At 44.0% G+C, this 21312-nt stretch overlaps 1 protein-coding gene across 1 annotated transcript in view; it reads right to left on the reverse strand.

Annotated features, from left to right (window-relative positions):
- Positions 1-3993: 3993 nt before the first annotated feature.
- LOC105425642 (uncharacterized) overlaps positions 3994-21312 on the reverse strand; it is an 86938-nt gene continuing 69619 nt past the window's right edge. The window contains exon 6 of the mRNA XM_089071715.1: positions 3994-5036. Coding sequence (XP_088927841.1) covers positions 4974-5036 — 63 coding nt within the window. The 3' untranslated portion in view covers positions 3994-4973. The remainder of the gene's footprint in view (positions 5037-21312) is intronic.

Here is a 21312-nt window from a genome sequence, read left to right on the forward strand (position 1 = left end):
GACGGATTCGCGTCGATGCGAACGCAATTATATTACACGGTGTCACGCACGAATCCGCCACAATACACACATACACAGTTTTGCAGCGTAGCGTTTTTCCCTCGGCGTTCCCGATCGGCTTGCCGCCGCACTTTTCACATTAAGGGACTTGTCCCGTTGACGGCAGAATTTCCGAAACGACGACGGCGTGCACACCCACTGCGAAACGCACTCGCCACGCGGAATGTCCCACGGCGGAAACAATCGAGACGGAGGGAAGAGAGAGAGAGAGAAAGAGAGAGAGAGAAAGAAAGAGAGAGAGAAAGAGAGAGAGAAAGAGAAAGGATTAGAAACCAACGGCCAGCTGGTTAGCCAGTAGAGAGACGACTGGTTTTGTGTTACTCGACTCATAGGCTACACACCGCACACAGCACGGAGGAGGCTGGGGTCCAGCACACCCCTCCACCAGACGATACACACAGCAAGTGTGCTTACTCCCCCCGTAGAAGTCTCTTATCCATGTATGTGCGGCTCTCTCTCTCTCTTTCTTTCTCTGCCGTTCCTCGAGGCTCGACCCCACGAGGGACGCTTGCAGTCTTTCGCGCGTATGCACTTCGCCGCAGACGAAGAGTGCAAGCTTTGCACTCTTTGCGTGAGAGTCGAGTAACGTTTGCGCGGTAAAAAAAAATCGTGGGAATTAAGATCGGGAGGCTGCCTTCGGAAGAAGCGGAGAGCGAGATTCGCATAATGATGTAAACTCGTGCCTCCGATACCGCGTCTGGCATTGATTGACGTCCAGACTCCCGATATTTACATTCCCGATGTAACGTATCGTAACGATCTCTTTTGTGACATTTCCAGCATTCGATCGAGTTATGACACTGGTGCGCAGCACCATCATTTCCTCTCGTCGATTTTCGACGCAATTAAACTCGAGCGCTTATTTCGTGATTACTCGAGCCAATGCAAAAGCTTGCATAACGTCCCAGATAATATTTAATAGCATAACATTCGCTCGATAATAATGTAGATCATAGAAAAGTGTAAACCGAGTCGGATATTGATTCGAGGGGGCGAGCGTTGTTTACAACGCTGCCTATCTGCCCCTCGTTTCACGCTGGATCATTAATCGTGGATCGACGCGATATCTTAATCGCCTATTACTTTCCGTTTCATTTTTTTTTTCTCGTTACAAGGGGTCAAATACCTCGGCGTAGCATCGGGCATTATTTCCAAGCCATCAGCCGTGATGCGATACCATCGATCTACCAGCCGTTTCTCGTAGTCGGCAACTTTCGTCAGGAGTTTGCGAAATGCTTAATCTTTAATTGTTCATTTTATCAAAAGTCGGAAAAATTCGCCTATCCCTTCTGCGTTCTCGTTAACATCGAAAGATAATTGCACAACGTTGCAACTTTTTTTTTTTCAAGAGAACAATCGCCGAATAAAAATAAAAACCGTTATACTTGGCAGATCAAAGAAATCGAAAAATCTTATATTAATACGAAAGATAAATAGAGAGAGAAAAGGAGAGAAAGAGAGATACATCTTATCAAGGTATATACTGTAAAATTTAGAAAAGGATCGCTTGTTCAAGCGAAGAATTCTATCGAGGAAGATTCTATTGGAAAAGCCTTCTTGTTTCAAGATTAATTCGCCACTGGCTCGTAAAAAAACGAGCCCGCGTCGCTCGTCAAATTGCGACTCGATTCTCTCCAAGCTTCCAAGATGCGGTTCGCATCCCGCTGCATTACGCCTTCTTTCTCTCTTCATCTCTCGTTGGGCACCGTCGCGGGAATACAGAAATAGTTTATCCGCGGAGGGATTTCGGGAAAGAGAGGAGGCCGAGCGAAGCGAGATGGCGGGAGAAAAGAGGAGGAAGGTGAACCGGGGAGAGAGAGAGAGAGAGAGAGAGAAACGACGGAAAATACGAGCGAGAGTTACGAGTTACAGCGGAAAACGGTGGATTATGTGTGTTTAACCCTCCCCTGCCCGCCCGCCCTCCTCCCTCGTCCCGGTCCCTTCCCCTCGGCTCCACCGTCGTCTCTAGCCGTTCGCCGTGCAAACGCGCTTCCGAAAGCCCCCGAGTTATGTTTGAGCACGAAAAGTAAACTTCGACTTCGTGGCGACGTGAGGCGCTTTGTGAGGATTAGATGGCCGCCACTGGGTGAATCGATTCCTTTGTTCCGACTTCCGCGGCGCACGGAATCGATTCTCCGCGGGCGGAATCCGCCGCTGCATCGACAGCGGCCGTCAAGGTCCGGCAGACCTTCGCTCGCTCTCTCTCGTGCGTGCGAACGTTTTCAAGAAGTCTGAGACTCGCTGAGAAGAGAAGAGATCGAGGTCGATTTTTCGTAAACAATGGCCGTGTAATACGGGACGATAACAAAGAAGATCGGAATGCTCGTTTTAGACGCGACTGATGAGCTCTCGATGAGTCGCATCCGTCTATTTTTAATTATTTAATTGTTTGTTTATATAGATATACAGGCAAATATAAGTTAAAGATCTGAGATATTATTTTCGTCGATGTCATCATTTACCGCTCGTTTCGGGCCTCGGAGTTCCTCCGAGAGAATTCGGCATCGAATATCGTAATAAAACAATGTAAAAATAACACCCGAGAAACGGCCGAGGCGCGCAACAACCCCAAAGTACTTATTATTTCGGGAACTGTGCGCGGGGGCGTTTAAGATCTCGCGGGCACTCGAGATACCCGAAACTCGAAAAAGACACGGGTGAGATTAAACGGACGTCCGCAGCCTCCGCAATTGCAGACGCGCCGCGTGCAGCTCGGCTTCTCGGTGACGCAAAGTTGAAACGCGGAAGTTTAAACCCGAGGAAAAACCAGCCTGGTCCGACGTGCAACAGGTAGGGAAGCCAGAGCGGCAGAGGCTCGGTGCAAGCGGGTCGTCCGCGCGCGCGAGCGGCCGGTGGACACCGCGGGTGTAGCAGCGATGGCGATCGGCGAAGTCAGCTCGCAGCGAGATTTAAGTCAAGGCGAGCATTACGGAGGAGTCTGAGGTCAATTGTAACCAGGGCCAATTGCGGTAATCACCGCGATATCCCAATCCGGACCTTCGGCAAGACTTGCGTAAGAGACACGGTCGGAAAATTCCGGAACGCCAAGCGGCAAACGGTTTGAAACGAGAGATATGTCTGCGCGATAAAAAAATTACTATGATTGTTATAACATTCTCTAAGATTGGAAAATAGATGTGGATTCAAGTTGTAATGATATTATTTATTATTGAGTATAGCTGTTCAGATATACGCCCATTTATACGGTTCTGACAACCCGTCTTACGATAAGTAACATTTGGTTAAAGTATTTTCACGGTTGCCTTAACCGAAGAATTATTGCTGTCTTTCTAATGTGGTCTGCAGAACAAATAGTATGATTGAGAGATCTATAGGATATATTTGTAGAGTACAACATCAAGAATTCAGTTCCATTAAGATAAAGGAAAGATCACCACCAACTTGCGAAGAATTTTCACATAAAATAAAATGTGTGGTATCATGATGCTTATTATTGCATATTATTGTGTATTATTAACTGTGGATAATTATGGAAGTTTTATCTTCAAAGCATAAAATTTGAACAATCTATTCCATATTTTCAAAAATAACATTCAAAATAAAACATTTTTTAAGTTACATTTTTATTATGGTTATAGGAGCTAGAAATAATCATTATAACAATTATATAGTTGTTGCCCTCACTATAGTTGGAACAATCGTACAGATCACTTTCAGAGTACTAGACAGAGTTCCTATAACTGTTTTGTACGGACAGGCCAAAAATAGTATTATTATTCTGTTGTGGCAACCCCTAGAATTTTTTGTCCGTGTATTTTAAGGCTACACACACACACACACACACACACACACACACACACACACACACACACACACACACACACCGCACACACACACACACACACACACACACACACACACACACACACACACACACACCGCACACACGCACGCACGCACGCACGCACGCACACACACACACACACACACACACACACACACACACACACACACACATACACACACACACACAGTCGGTTGCAATTCCCCGTTTCTATCACTCGGGCAATTTATGTGCATGAAATTCAAGCCGCAGATTGTAATATACAGAATTAAACGTCGCATTTTACGGTTCAATGACATAATGGGATATCGCGCGTATTCCCATTACCTTTTCCTCCATCCCATATAATGGAGATACTAATCGCGCGATCGATGCGGTAACGCGTACGCGCAGTTAACGAGTAGGTGGCTCGCCGTCGATCCGGATCGGATCGCAAAGTGAAGTGCGGTAGCAAATCGAGCAACGAGGCGAGTGAGCGATGTAGAATTCCCGTCGAGATCAATGCGCGCGCCTTGCCGGTTGCTCAACGAAAACGCACCACCGCCGCGGACCGCGAAGTACCTAATCGCACACCTTCACCTAGATATCTCGATGCTTGCGACGACGACGACGACGACGACGACGACGACGACGACGACGACGACGACGACGATGACAACAAGTCCTTTCGAATCAAGTTGCGGCGACGTGCAATAATTCAACCACGTCACCGGCAGGTTGATCTTTTTTTTCTTCTTCTATCCGCTGCAAATTGCGATAATAAAGAAGTCGAAACCGGCTTGAGCGATTGTCGATAAAATCGAGATGAAATAGTATACGGATTGTGTAATAATTGGCGTGTGCTGACGTTTTGATGCTTCGAGGCACGCGTTCATGTATATTTATTTACTCGCATGCTCGACTTACCGATTACAAATTGGAAAGTTGCAAAAATTGTTGTACATAGGCAGAAAATTCTTTAGGAAGAAAAAAATTTAACCTACATTTTTTAATCAACTTTTAATCATGAATATTACGTACTAGTAAACGTAGAGTTTTACAGATAATTATTATTTTTGAATGTAGAAAAAGAAAAATAAAAATAATTGCTGTCTACTTTATATATACTTTATATAGTTGCTGCTGTAGTCTCTTTTTCAGCATTAATTGTGTCCAGAATCAAGTTGTTTTTCTAAAAAAAAAAAGAAATATAACTGGACAAAATTATATGGTGGCAGGTGTTCCAGAGATTCCACACTCACAGTTGAGAGTTATAAAATAAATTATTAAATCTGGAAATCACGAATGGATGATTTTTTCTCTTTCGCAAATGAATTCGCGCACTGTTAAAGAAGAGTTGTGTATGTTACATTTAACATAACACATGTCCCAAATGGTCCTTAACATCCTTTAATGGTTCTTATTTTGTATTAAATTAACATAATATAGATATGCTAAATGGTGACATTAATTCTATGTTAATATTTCAACAGAAAATATAATCTTCAATTTTCATTCTTCGAATTTAACACTGTGTAAAATTAACATATCTTTTATGTTAAGAAAATTAAAAATAAAAACTATTTTTGTTTTGTAAGTATTCAAACTCTTAATTAAAATAACATTTTAATTTTAGAAATACATGAATGTTGTGTTACTTTAACATTTTTTAAAATTGCCCTAATAATTTTACATTTTAAATTAGTCAAGGTCAATTAACAGACATATTTAAATATATATATATCGAACATTTAATACAAAAATTTCAACCAAGCAAACTTTTCAATAAAAGTACATAAACTTTCCAATCACGATATGTATGTCTGCTCTAATTTCCATCGTAACGGGCGTAATTTCTCGAATGTATCGAAACATAACATTACAGATTCGCGATCGCGTGTGGAATTAGCGCAAGAGCGCTGCGAGATCGACCGACATTTACGATCGGATAAAATCTCGATCCATTCGAGGCGGGCGTGAATTTATATCGCGAATGCGGCCGGGCAAGGAAAAGAGAAGCGGTGAAAAAGCGTCTACATTCTTTCTCTCGCTGGTCGTTCAAAGACCCTCTCTAAGCGTATGCGACTCGTCGTCCCCGCATGATTATGGTTCCATTCATGTGCAACCAGTTCGGCTCGGTTTCTTCTCCGTACCGATTTCAATCTAGCCACCGCCGTCGTGCGTTACATACAGGCGCAGCGTAACGTATAATCGTCGTCATCGTCGTCGTCGTCGTCGTCGTCGTCGTCGTCGTCGTCGTCGTCGTCGTCGTCGCGCATACGACTCTGCTGGAAACAGGCGGAACAAGAACGTTCACTTTTAACGAGCCGGACTGTACGGCGTGGAATGATCGAGCGTAGAGATCGCATTGCGAAACGAATCGTTTTGTCTTCCTCTTCTCTCTTTCTCTCTAGAAAGAATTCTGCATATGATGATCAACGGTGAATCGCAAGATTTCGAAGAGCAATTTATATAACGATCTTACAGTTAACCTCGTTTTGGAGTAACGGCGTATATTTATATAGAAAATAGAAACAAAAAAATAAAATTTTAAGAATTGAGTAGAAAGTTTAACTTTCCCATCCGTTTTAATCGAACTCTGCCCCGATAGAGGAATTCAAGGCTTAATTGCGCCGAGATCTAGCTGTCCGCGAGAAAGGGGAGGGGAGGGAGAGGGAAACGATTAAACGGCGAAAGGGCGCGTTTGCGGCGGTATATACATTTTCTATCGGTACTGTACCGGTTTTAAAGGACTGGTGTGTGGTGATCGGGCGAAAGAGACGGCCGGAGCCGAGGAACGTAGTGCCGCACACGCACGCAAGGCGCAGGTATCGCACACGCGCGAGGGACAGGTACGGAACGTGTTCGTGGGTAGAGCGACGGTGAAGGTGCGCGAGAGAAGAACAAACGGCTAGACAGGGAATGAGAATAGGCGGAGGGAGAGGGACAGAGAGAGAGAGAGAGAGAGAGGGGTGAACTAGCCACTGAAGAGTAAACTGGCCAGACCGCCTGCCGCCGACACACAACGTAGTGCAATGTGTGCAGAGAGAAACAGAGACAAACAGAGAGAAACAGTGTGTATGCGAGAGAGAGCGAGAACGAGAGAGACGGGGAGAGGGAGGGGACGAGTGGACGAGGGAAGCGGGAAGAAATTGATAGCTAGGATTGAACAAGCGAGTAGGACGAGACGACGTTATCCAAGAGATACCACGCGTCGACGCAGTGGACATTCTTTCCCGGTAGAATGCATCGCGGTGGTGCATTCGGGCGATTTTTGTATCTAACACGATAATACCGAGAAGGAGACTTGAGAACCAGCCAGACGGCTTGTCGCCGACAACGACGCGCTCGAAGGAGACGAATAAAGAAGAAGAAGCCGAAAAGAGGAAGAGGAGGAGAGAGAGAGAGAGAGAGAGAGAGAGAGAGAGAGAGAGAGAGAGAGAAGAGAAAACGAAGGTATAAGGTAAGGGACGAAGAAGAGAAGAGAAAAACTGATAGTCAGGTTCACGGAACGAAGCAGGATCCTCGAGGAAACTCGACTCTCGCATTGGCCATTCAGCGGCGACGGCCATACGGCGCATTTATGCGCACTTTTTGTAGGCGGCACGCTTTAGCTAAACAGTTGTAAAAGATCGCTATCGTCGATAGGCGAAGGGTTAATCACCGAGCCAGAAAACTGGCGCAGCCTGCCTGTCGCTCCGGCGGCGTTCGCGTGCCAATCGAGACAAAGGAGCGGTGGAGATACGGAGTAAAACGGCAAGGAAAAAAGACGCCGGATAACCTTCCCCGGCGTTGAACGGTCCCCTTGAGAATATATATCGCAAACCTGTAATCAGGTTGTTAATAACCGTTTTATTTTATCTAAACTTCTCCATCGAGATTCCGCAGTTGACCATTTCTCTGAATTTGCATAAACGCGTAATTAAAATCAAGGCTCTCCCACCTATCCCGCCACACGTCTTGACACACGCACAACAAATAATTCGCCGTACACCAGTTGCATAAAATAAACATGTTATTTACCGCAAATTTCACGCGCGTTGAGCATTGCGTTTGACGTACCCCGCGTGAAACAGTTCGCCGCATTTTCGACGGGAATAACGGCGTGGTCGTAACGCGCCCTTTGCGATCATTAATTATTAATTTTCAGTAATCATTAATTTGCTTAACAAAACGCAATTCTATTATTATTTGCGCATTAAAATGGGATGTTTATGTAAGGGACGTCACTTTATTCCGAATTGTTCGCCCCGTGATGATTGCCAATATATCTCCCTCGTGATGACTCGCCATTAATGCTAAGAGCGCGGATCTTCCAAAGCATCCTGTGCAGCAAGATCGCACAGAAGGGCAATGATTGACAGCTTGTTGGTTTTAAGCCCGATCTATTCGAGAATCAAATAGTTTTAGACCGCAGAAAAAAATAGCGTCAGTTCAGCCATTCGGTTTAGCGGGCCAGGCGAATCTCACCCCCGACATTGATCCCGCCGTTCTACGATCTCCTATCTGTCGCGAACAAAGCGTGACGGAAACAAAGGATCTACAATGCAGATAAGCACTCTTGCGCGGCGTTACAACGCTTAGATATTTAACCGATCTCTAACACAGCGTCCCGGTACCGTTAGATTATCGATTCAGAGCACTCGCCGACCCGGAAATTAATTCGGCCGCCGTAAAAGGAAAGTGAGATACATAAGTTTCGCAAGAAAGATTAATAGGTTTTCTGCTATCTGTAATTAGCCATTGGGGAAATTGGGGAAAATGCAAACTCAAAATCGTGTCATAATGTAAGACACGAGAGAGACGAGAGACAGAGGGAGGAAGGTTCGCGATATCCGTCGTGATCGATATTAAAAATTGTTTACCATTCTATTATCGCGTTCTATCCCGCGTGTGTAAAATTCACGATCACATATTACATATTACTTCGCGTCATAAATAAGGGAGAAGGAGGAGGGGGGGGGGGGGGGAGCGCCCGTAAAACGTCGCGACTTTCTCGACGACGCCGAGGAATCTTACGATTTCTCGGCGAGATTTACAGATCGTTCCGCGAGGCGCGGTCGAAGATTAACGGGTCGGCTAGGTAAACATGTAAAATGCCCGCGCATTATGCCGTACGAAGAAGCGGCATAAACACGAAATGACAAATATTTCCGCGGCCGTGCCCGCGCGCGGAAAATGGCGAGCGTCGTCGGATGGGCGCGCTATTAGAAAGTTGAATGAATTAAGCACGCCCGGTGCTTACGATCGCGACTGCCCACGTGTTCACGCTCACATTAGGAATCGAGCGGACGACTCACGTGAGTGCGGTTGGCGATCACGATTCTCGCACGGAAGTGTTCTCGTAGCGTTTCTCGACAATACTGGACTTACCTGAAACAAAAAATAAAAGGACAGAAATTAATCAGTGATGACCGCGATATCATTTTAACCTGCGATTTAATTTCTTCGTCTTGTATTAATATCGACATAATGCGAATTGCGAGAGAAAAATCATCATCTGTCGCTCGGAAAGAAATATTTTTGCCTTCGTATACCATGGGAATATAAGTTACAATATAAGAATGGAGAGATTACGCGGAACTAATTATCTACGGAAGGTGTTGATTATTCACGACGCTGCTTCCGGCGGCCGGAAACGACAACGCAAAGCTATTTACGAAGACCACTCGGCAAATTGATGCGTTAGTCTCTGGAGAATGGACTTCGCTGCGAACATCAGAGATTTCTTCGTGAACTAACAAAGAGGAGAGAAACGGAATGCATCGCCCTTCCTTCGTCAAGGCTACGTGACTCAATCGTACATATAACGATGCAACATTCATCCAAGTAAAGACTTTTTTAAACTTCTAAAAAAAATATTTATCATCGTTCATATCTCTTTAAAGTTGATAGCAATTATAAAACATAATGTAATTAAAAAAGTTTTTTTTCAGTAAAAAAAATTGTAAAATGTAATAGGAAATTGTATAATCATTATTAAATTGCATATCGATAAATTAAAAGTATTTTTAATTGGAACAGCATCGTCGTGATCTTACTCTCTCCAAATATCTGAATTATTTTATTGTAAATAATAATAAATCTATAATATTTAAATTTTATTATAAATCGTTCCAAAGTCGACGTGACGTTATTTAGAAAGTGATCGGTATAAATGAGCCTTAACTCTGCCGCATCGACAGCGAGTCTTTTTCCGAAAGAGGACAACGCGACAGACCATTTTCGTCTTCTTGAGAGCCGACCCCTTTATGGCATTCACGGGGAAAAAGAGCGCGAGCATCTTTCGTACTTTGAAAGATTCATTAGGCACACGGCGAGCAACTTCTGCCGAGAGGTGGAATCGTCGAGAATCCGAACTTGGAAGAGAGCCGAGAACGTAACTTTTTATATCGTTGCTTTAGAAACGAGAACAATCAATGTCATTCCCGTGTAGCAGAAAGGAGAAAACGTTCTTCTCTCTTCGCGACACGTACAGAAGCATGTATTAAACCTTCGTCCCGTTAAAATGGAAACGCGTCCATCGATCCTTCTCCGGGGGAGGACATCGCTCGTTTCCCATGGCTAATGTAAATTTTGTAAGGCCAACTCGCCCGTATGTATCTTCCTTGGACCTTCCTAGTTACCTACAGCGGCTTCTGTATATTTTACTGTGTCACTATGTAAGCATATGTACAGATCTGACGAAAAGCTTGAAACATCTTTGAAGTGTACCGCGGATGCACACACGCGCGCGCGCGCGCGCGCGCGCTCATTTTATATAGCATCGCATCAATTTCGATGGTTTTTAAAATTTTCACGAGAAAAATTTCATCTGACCGATTTCGTAGAATCGCCGTCGTCCATCGTGAGTTAAGACGCGTTCGCGATGGACTTCCGCGACGTGACACTTTAAAGTGACGGCCGGAAGTCTCCCACGCAACGGATGACGCAAAAGTACTCGCCGCTTGACTTCGATAACGAAAAGAATAAAAGAAAAGAGAGAGGGGAAGGAGAGAGCGCGGGGCGGAGAAGGAAGAGGAGGAGGAGAAGGAGGAGGAGGAGGAGGAGGAAGAGAGAATGGGAGGGCGGGAGAGGCAGTTTGCGGCGATAACGAACAGAACGTCGATTCAACGACACTCGTAAAGCCGGACATTTAACGATGGCGATTTAACTGACGCTGCGCGCAGCGCGCATACAATGTGCTCCAGTCGCTCGTGGTTCCCTGTGCCCTGTGCCCGCGCGCACAATAATAATTATGGCCCAGGCTACGATTGTTTATGGAGGCGGCAGTTAAATTACCGCCGGTTGACGTTACACGGACATTTCGGCGGCTGCTTTCCCTCCGTTGTCGCTGTAATTGTTATTTAACAGTGGTCGCCACCGTCCCCCTCCTCCCCATCCTCCTCCTCGCCACTCCTCTCCCGTCACTCAAATTCGGGACCCCCCCCCCTCCCCTTTCCCGAACTAAGTGCCGCAATTCGCGCTCGTTGTTGAAACGCACGGTGATGAAAAGCGGTGGGGAAACGCTCGGAATTTACGACGGTCAATTTGTTCGGATTTTAAAGACGCGTTCCAGCGAGAAACGTAAGTGAGTAGAGTATGAACCCTCGGTAGCGCGACGCGGTGGAACATCCCGACGGTCATCGTTTAGATAGACGAACGTCGAATCTCATCGCGACTTCCGCGAATTGATGGCGACCGGTGTCTTTCCCGCGAAGTTTCGTCCGCAGATATACGACTCTCCTGCTGACGGACCTGACGTCACCCCATCTCGGTCTGTCCGCGCTTACTACGCGTGTTTTTTCGTTATCGCGATGTACGATGTACTCTCGGATGAGATGCCGGGGAGTCCGGTGTGAGCGAGATAAGTTCGTAATTCGTAAGACGTCTATTTTAGATGTGACCTCATATTTATCCGGTACCTTCTTATTCTCCGCCTCCAAATCCGGAGAAGGGAATTAATTTAATTTGTCCCTGGCAAAATCGAACGCTTAACGTTGAGTAACCTAAAAACGGACGAATTATTACCGACGGTAATTGACAGAAGTAGGGACGTGCTTCGTGAAATAGCTCCGTGTCAATTTACGGCAAGACGATAATCCTTAAATATTCGATAACCCCGTCCTCTATTCCGGCGAATAATTTAGCATCGGGGACGACGATTAGAATTTCCAAAACATCCGGAAGCTATTATTCAATGTGCCGGGGCACGCGCGTTCCTATCGATTTATCATCGAGACGATCGTGGCGGTAAGGTGTTCGCGGGTTCTACGTAGATGACACGCAAACAATCCTTGGCAGCCGTCACTTGACACCAACGTCAAGTGTTTAATGCGAACGCATAGTCGTCGGATGGATATCTTGTGTTTATCCAGTTACGCGAACAAGTCTGACACGGGAGTAACATATCCCTATTGTTTTTAAAAGAAAAAATTTAAGCATAACACGCTAATATTAAACGCGACACAATGTACACACACATATATATATATATATATATATATATATTCCAAAATACGCTTCCATTTTGAACAGCTTGAATCAACGAGTGAGATATCGTCTGTATTGCCACAGAAAATGAATTCTAAAATTCCCTGACTTTTCCATGTTTTACAGATGACAGTGGAGAATTTTCCAAATAATATTAAATTTTGACATTTAGAAACAGAAAGTACAAGAAAAGTAGCTTCGGATGCACACAATTTTAGAAATCTAGTAATGTAATGTAATCTTGAATGCAAATTTCAAGTTAACAAAAAATAAATGAGTATTGAGAAAGAAATATAGTTGAATGACAAAAGAGAGATTAAATAAAAAAAATTTCTTTCTAAATATTTCTTAGAACAAAAGCATTTAAGGGAATTATGAGCAAAGTTCAGTATTCCAGATTTCTTTATATTTTTTCCTGACTTTCCCAGGTTTTTTCCCTGGCCAATTTAAATTCCCATGGCTTTTCTCAGTTTTCTCTAACCGATTTAAATTTTCATGATTTTTCCTGGTTTTCCAAATCCGCGGCAACCGTCCCTATATCTAAAAATATGTTTAAACTTCAATTGTGTGTGATTGTTAGACGGTATCACGTAACCGACAAATTCAGAGACTGAAAAACTTCGAGCTCACCCCCAATGCGTACGTTAACTGGATCGAGAGCTTCCGTGTATAATTCGGAACAATTCATAAATTTATTGCGACAGACAACACACAGATCCCTCTCTCGACTTCCCTTTCTCTCGCTCACCCTTCCTTGTTTCTCATTTCGTTCTACCGACCCCTCTCCGGGCAACCCTCCGATATTCGTTCTCGCTCAGTCGGTGGGGTCGAGTCGCTGGAGAGAGAAACGAGAATGAAAGAAGGTGAAGAGGGAGACTGTACCAACTTAGACACATTAAAAATTTAATAACTCGGCTCGCTCGCTCGGTCGCTTGGTAAAGTACGTAGCTATTCGTCGAGTAGAAGAGGAGAAAGAGGAGAGAGAGGAAGAGGAGAAGCAGAAGGAGGAAAAGAAAGAGCGAAGGAGAGGAATCCCTTTAAATCCAGAAACCCGCCGCGATATTCAGCGACACTCAATGCGTCTTGCACACTTTGAAAAATTGAAATTATCTTTCCTCGAAGAAACCATTAAATTAAGTAATCGAGAAGAATTTCATTATTGAATCATATTGAACCTATATTAAGCGTATTCAACGATTACAAGAGGGCGTCGTGGAATATAACTAACACTCGCACGTTTCTTACAACTATGAGATAATTTTTATTTTTGATAAGGATATGTGTAATCGTAGATAAAGTGATCGTTAGCTTTTCTAGGTATCACGCAAAGTATAAAATGTGATCAAAACGAATAATAGTAAGCAAGTTGTCACAAGCTGAGAGACACTGACGAGCGTGCCGTCGAATTATGGCCATCTTTGTCCTGTAACTATATCACCGTATCATTCATCTTCTTTTTATTCGCAACAACCATCGGATTCTTTCGTTCCGTTGTTCGCTTAACAACAGTAAAGCCATCTTCATTTCGCGATTTAACTCACCCCCGCCGTCTCTCTTGCTCCCTTTTCATCTTTCTATTGGGCGTTTCATCTTAACTCGATTTCCGTGTGTTCAGGGTAAATGGATATATCATAAAAACTTCGTCGAAAATAATTTATCGCCTTACAATACACGCGTAGATATCAAAAACAAAGCCTGTTTAATTATTCTAATAATTACAAAAGTGATCAACCGAAAAGACATCGTTGTAATTTAATTGATAAAACTTGCAGCCTTCACTACCTCAATTTTAACTTAAACTATAAGCAGCTTTTTTTAAATTAATAATTTAAATTAATAATTTTATTCTCGCTTCAGAGGACAAAAATAAATTCTGAGACGCCCGATAGCCGACGACTTTGGCCTTCTTCAATATGGCTAAAATTTCTTTCACGATCAACGTTCTCTCCGACCAATCTCACACTCTCGTCCTCTCGCCCTCTTTTCCACCTCCTTCCTCTTTGCGGCAGTCCTGCTACGAAACTGCCATAAATTCGTCCTCTTGTTGATCTTCGGGAGTTTTACGGCTCCGTATGTCGGGTGTACCAATAAACGGAAACCTCGCCGTCGTGCGTTTGTCGTGCGGATCAAACTGTCGAAGGCCTCGTCGAGTTCCTGACTCGCGTTACATTTACAACCTAACTGCCAGCATCACCGGGGGAGATTTTTACGAATCAAGCGTATCATCCGCATTCCGCATTTTCTCTCCTCAACTCCGCAATCCGGCGAAATGATCGCCGAAATAGACGTTGCGAAAACAAACAACCCCGGATTATTTTCGTCAAATTTAATTTTTATAATAATCGTTAATTCTTGTCCCGTTAGATTACGGCAAAGTATGCAGATCCGACTCCGATTTGTATAAATTTTATGCACGAGTATTCGCCACGCGAATAGACACGTTTTTCCGTTATTAATCACGCAACGAGATAGCGGCCGACTAAATTCATCGGCGGAATAATTACCGTGAGCGCCGATTCGATTAAATCATTGGACCGGGAATTTAAACATCACGCGATGAGAGAGAGGGAGAAAGAGAGAGAGAAAGAGAGAGAGACATGAATTCGTCACTCGGTTAAGATAACGATTTCGTCGAATTTTCGCACCGTATCTATATCGGCGTCAAATCTGGACGAATCCGTCGCGGAATCATAACGTCCGAGTGCGCTGATAATGGGCGCGCGCTCGAAAATGGCGCTATGCATTTCGGATTATGCAACCAGTTAATTTTCCACGTTGATTAAATCGCAACGATCGCGTGTCATCGTTCCGTTCTTCATCCGGACGAGCGTCGGCGATAATGTCATCGAATAACCTCGTTCGAATAGCGAACGGACTCGCGCGTATCGCGAGACCGCGATCCAAAATTCGATCCGCGTAACGTCAGCCCACCTTGTAATTTTCATGATAATATCGTTCCAGACTAATAATTTTTTATTATAACCGCTACTAAATGCTACTAAATTATAAATTGTAAAATCACACAGTACGTATCAAAGTAGATTTTTATTTTAAAAGCATATCGCGAAAATTCTGCTCCCGCTCAATAAAATATATTTAAACTCTTTTTTTCATGATTATAATACATAAAATTATTTAATAATTCTAATGGGAGAGAGAATATCTGGGTCGAAATTATGGTACACTCCAACCCGAAAGTTTCCCCCGATGCCGAAGCGCCGGAGCGTGGACCGAAGAAACCGGGGGCATTTCTCGCGCTTGGCTTCGTAGCCGGCTCTCGAAACGGCAACCGTTTCTACATGTCGCTACACGCGCGAGGGGACAGAGCTGCGCATGTATTCCGTTCTACTGGCGTGTTCGTGGACGCTTCCGTGGAGGGTGAGAGGGTGGGAAGCGTTACGATGGGAGCGGGGGACGTGAGAGGGTGAAGAGGAGGGTGCCGGCTAGAGGCATTATAGCACTGCTACAAATCATAGGGCAGATCCCCCACTCGGGGGCGAGCGCGTGTTCTGCGCGCGTGTAAACGTATCGCGCGTATTCATGTGTGCGTGCGCGCGCGCGCGCGCGCGTGTGTGTGTGTGTATGTGAAGACCGGTAGGGGTCGGCTGACAGTGGGACGTTACATGCTCGATGTACTGTATACTCTGTGGATACGGGCAGGGGGTGGTGGGTTCGCCCCCGAAAACTACCGCCTCTGCCGAGGGGCCACTGCGCCCTCGGGATTGAAGGTACGCGTCATTACCGCCTCTCTCTTTTCAACCCCCCTCTTGTCCCGCTTTCTTCCACCGGAGTGACGTCGCCGTTCTTTCTCGTCGATCTTTCTCCGTGTAACCAACAACGCGGATGTTAATTGAAAATACGATGAAGGTGAATCCGGATTTTCTAGTTTCTCTCGCGTGTATACGCATTGATGTCACTTTATTTATAGTACTAGAACATTATATACATGTTCCCTAATGTTTTTTTTATTTTTTATTTGATCTTTTTTATTAATTTAAAGATTTATCAAATTTATTATTTATCTTTTTCAATGAAAAAACAAATATAATGAGAATGTTTTATAAAATTTATCTGAAACAATTTTGAAAATATTCAAAAGGAAAAGAGGAGTCCTTGTAGAAGCAAATACTTAAACGCTTAAATGCTTGCAATTAATTACTATTATTATTATATTAATAACTCCTTCACACATAATTATTAAAATATGCGATATTTCTATTTCGATGACAGCTATTCCTGAAATAAACGGCAAAACTCTGAAAAGATTAATCAGCATCGCGGAAAAGAGACTTCAACATTTATACATTTTTATAATATAAAATATTTTACATAAATATTATACATAATAATATAAAATATTTTATGCAATAGTTTATCAAAGATATTATATCTCAATCAATTATATCTAATCAGGAAATTAATTTACCCTTACTTATTTTACCTTACCTTACTTTACTACCTTTACTTTACCTTACCTTTTTACTTTTTGCTAAACAAATTACGAGATTTTTTTTTTACTTTATCAACGACACGATAAGAATACAATTATTATCGCTTTATCCTAGTTACAATTTCAATTTGAAAAGTTTAGCAATAATGACAGGGCACGTCTGGCCTTGAAAAACAGTATTGCGGATATTGTTGGTACCACCCTTCGAGATACATAGGGCGAATAAAGGAGAGGCTGCCGGGCGCGAGGGCGAGGAGAGCGCGGGGATGCATCGAGAATTAAAGCGTTTCAATTATTTGATCGGTCGATAGAATTATACGCGTCGAAGCGGATTTAGATTGAAACAGGATGAGGCGGAGGCAGGAGAAGGCGGTGTGGAAGGAGCGCCGAAAAAAAGCTTTTCCTTCGAGAGGGGAACAGGACACAAAGCCGATCACCGCGACGCAACGCACCCTCCGAGCATTCTACACGGTGTCGGAAATTGCCTTACTCGCCCCACCGTCTCTCATTGTTATCTGACAATCCTTTCGGCGCCGATCATTCTTATTTCTGTTACGTGTTTTTCCGCACGACACGAGCGGCGTTTCGCTTCTAAGAGAGCGCGGCCAAGTATGTAATAAATAACCCTTCAGTAAAAATGATGTATAGTTCTCCCATGAAAAATGCTGTCGCGTATGTTTGCCGGAGCGCGAGGACATTTCGAAAAATACAATCGCAAAAAATATGAAAGATGTTTCCTCGTTCGCGATGTGACCTCGCGGAGAGGAAGAAATCGAAGAAAAGGAAGAAGAGGAGGAGGAGGACACGCGCGCGCGGAGGAGCACGAGATTAAAATGTGTCTGGCGCAAACTATACTTCACTCGCCGCGCGTGCAACTTTTATTTTCGCTTGCTCGTTAACTCGCAGCTCGCTTCATTCATAAATTAACAAGTTCGAGGAAACACCGAAGGAAAAGGGCGGCGCAGTCGCGGATTACGTGGGAGACGGGAGACGGTGAAAGCAAAACCGGGTTTTCGAGCTAATTAGAAGATCAGTGCCGACTCTCGGACTAATTAATGGCTATTTCGCTATCGTCGAGCGCGCGCAAGGCGCTTTTTCAAATGGGGGGAGGGGGGGGGAGGGAAGGGGGAGGAAACAATAACGTCGGGAACGATGACAACAATTGCGGAAAACAATCGCGCGCATATTAAAGAACGTCACTCTGTAAAACAATACGCTCGAGTGAAGTGATTTATTCGTAAAAATTCCTATGTGCGAGTCCTATATCCTCAAAAAATGCATTTTATTAACGCTTAAATCCGCAACATAATCAACCGCGAAATATAAACGACGTGATAAAGTTCGCGTTAATGTAAATTTACGTTCGACAGCAAAATTCATTCCGGCATATATAATTTCCAGTGAATCCAGATTCAAATGCTATTGAGACCCATAAATAAAGCGCTATATTTATTTGTGGCAAACGGAAAATGCATAGCGCAATCGGCGTGAAATGCATTATTCCGCGTAAATAACGTCGAAAATTGGGCTCGCCGGAATTATACCGGTTCCAATCGCCAAAGATAAGACGGGGTAAGGATAAGGTAAGGTAAGGTAAGGTAAGGTAAGGTAAGGTAAGGTAAGGCAAGGTAAGGCGAGGCGAGGCGAGGCGAGGCGAGGCGAGGCGAGGCGAGGCCGTCCGCGTAGCGTAAAGTGTATTAAAGGCGAAGTATAAAAGTTCAGCGACGCGCGAATTTATGAGGCGCGTGTGGGTACGAGATAAATATCTTACGGCTCAGTACACCTCGCCATCTTTTGACCCTCGTAACAGGCTGGATATTCGCACACGCTTTTCGCGAGTAAACGCTCGAGCTCGCGAGAAATACAGAGTATGCGGAAGATCGATGTACAGAAGAAGTGCGTTAGGCTCGCGCTGTCCGTTACAATGAATCGAGAAAAAAATCTCGCGGACACGACGCGAGATCACGACGTTGTACAGCTTAAAACGACGCGAACAATTTTACGGTTAATAAGCATTATTGGATAACACGCGCACGAGAGAGAGAGAGAGAGTTACATGCTATACAGCGTCCGTATCGTTAGCCGGAATATAGATCACAGTGGTAATTAGCCGTGCTATAATAGTGTGCGATAATTTTATATCCGCGATTCTCATTCTCGATAATGTTGCTGCTTTAGGAGCGATCCTCGTGCAATGAACAATACTATTTTCAAAGGTGTGATAACTATTATCGAGGGTTAAAGAGGATTCGATCGAGGAAATTTTACGGATCCTGTAACGTTTTTTCACATTTCATCTTCACGACTTTTCACAACTTTTTTATTATTAAATTTATGAATTATGCAACGATATATTTCATATGGCTGGCGCTATACAGCCGGACGGATCTCTTGAAAGGCGAAAATATTTACGATCAGATCAAGATACTTTTTTTTCATCGCGATTCCGCGGTCAATTTTTTTCGCGATGCGAGAATATTTCTTCTCGCGCAATTTACACGAGGGAGCGTGTAATCTCGGCTTGCACCTGTGCGTGCCGTAGCACGCGTCTCCTCACGAAGCGCCACGAACAACATGTCGTCCACGTGTATACGTGGCGAGCGAGAGGAGAATCAGAGGGGGAGAGAGAGGGAGAGAGGGGGAGAGAGAGGGAGAGAGAGGGAGAGAGAGGGAGAGAGAGGGAGGGAGAGAGAGAGAGAGAGAGAGAGAGAGAGAGAGAGAGAGAGAGAGAGAGAGAGAGAGAGAGGAGAGTGGCGGAGAAGGGGAGCGAGAAAAGCCGTTACCTCAAATTACACGGTTCGGTTTATTATTTATTGTCGGCAATTTCTGCTTCCACCGAGAAGGTGCATCCGACCGACGATCGAAGGATGATTTGTGCGCTGGACGCTCTCGAATCCACGCCGGTCGATCAATGAGGAGGCGCACAGCCGCGCGTGTCGATTGGCCAGGGATCGCAATTTGAATTTCTTTCGCCCGGCCGCTCTTTCTTTCTTTTGTTTTTTTTTTAAATTTATTTTCTCTAGCTCGCGAAGAAACATGGAAACGCCTATGGCGCGACAATTTCACAGAACGAGAATAATGACGCGTCCGAGTGAGGAAAAGTGTACGCTCGATATTGCATTATCGAGGACGAGGACGGAGAGGCCCAAAACGCGACGTCCCGTAAGAATGGCGTTCCACTTGGCGAACGCAATGACCTCTGCGCCGTGTGCACTCCGCGTGCAGAGACTTATATGCTTCCTGACATTTTCAGATATTCAATTACCGCGACACGAGGTATTGCGCGGCGAGCCCGCCGCAAAAACGTAATAAATCGCTCGCTCGCTCGCTCGGTCGCTCGCTTTTGCCGGCCGCGATATACGGCGTGTACGCGTATAAATCCGCACGCACGCGTGTGCGTGTACCCTCATCTCGTATCGCCTTGTACGCACATCGATACTCGGCCGGGCCGACGCGAACGAGCGCGAGGCTCGATCCTGGAATGCCGAGCGAGCGTGCCGATCACGGCGAGTATCGGACCGGAATCCAGAATTCAAATCGAATCGAGTTGATTTCGATGAAAACTCCTCGAGACGAGGAAGTTGTTGCTCAAACTAACGGTGAAGTCGTTTAATGTCACTCTGTGCCGCCTTAATATCGGAGAATTCTCGACTGTCTGCAACTTTATCCGCTTTATTTAAAAATACTTTCTAATCGATGAAGAATCAAACAGTTTTGAGACTGATAAAAAATACATTGCTTGTATGATGTATTAAAACAGTCCAATTATATATATGAATTTAATTATATATACACATCGGCATTACTGAACGTTCTTCATATTGTTATTTATCTGATTATTGCGATAAATATTATCACATGCCTCAGTGGTCGAAGGATAAGACATCTGTCCGACAAGCGCGAGATCCAGCTTCGATCCCTGGCTGAGATAATATTAATATATTATTTTATAATAAACAATAAACAATAATCAAAGCCGATATATATGTTTCAAACAAGATAGCATTCCAGTCAGGGGAGGACGGGGTCTTAGTGTGGAAAAATTTTTGTTTCTTGAATTAATATAAATAAAGGTAAATGCTTATATCACACACCATATGTCGTTATAATTTAATATTTTATAATATATAATGATATTTTTCGCAACAAAAATTTTTTACGGATTTATAATTATCATTAGGATATTACTGGGAAAATTAGAAAATTAGCATTTAACTACTGCATCTTCGGATCCGTAAGTAAACGGTCCGTAGTTACGAACAAAAGTTTAGAAATAATTTATTTAATTTATTTAATTAAATTCAAAAAATAGGCGATCAAGATCTTGCCCGATCGTATCTGCGCCTCTGATTCTCTATTGTCTGTATGACTAAAACGGTTCAGTTAAGTATACGTATTTAATTAAAAAATTAAATCATTTAAACGCCAAGCACGCACAAGTCTCCTAGTAAATTTGTAAATTTATAAAAATACATCAGGCGGTGCAATAAGAGCCAAATTAATAAAGGTAACGGCGATTAACATGCGAAAACTGATACCTGCAAAC

This window comes from Pogonomyrmex barbatus, unplaced genomic scaffold (assembly GCF_055798465.1).
Source record: "Pogonomyrmex barbatus isolate J1 unplaced genomic scaffold, ASM5579846v1 scaffold12, whole genome shotgun sequence".
Classification (NCBI taxonomy): Eukaryota; Metazoa; Arthropoda; class Insecta; order Hymenoptera; family Formicidae; genus Pogonomyrmex; species Pogonomyrmex barbatus.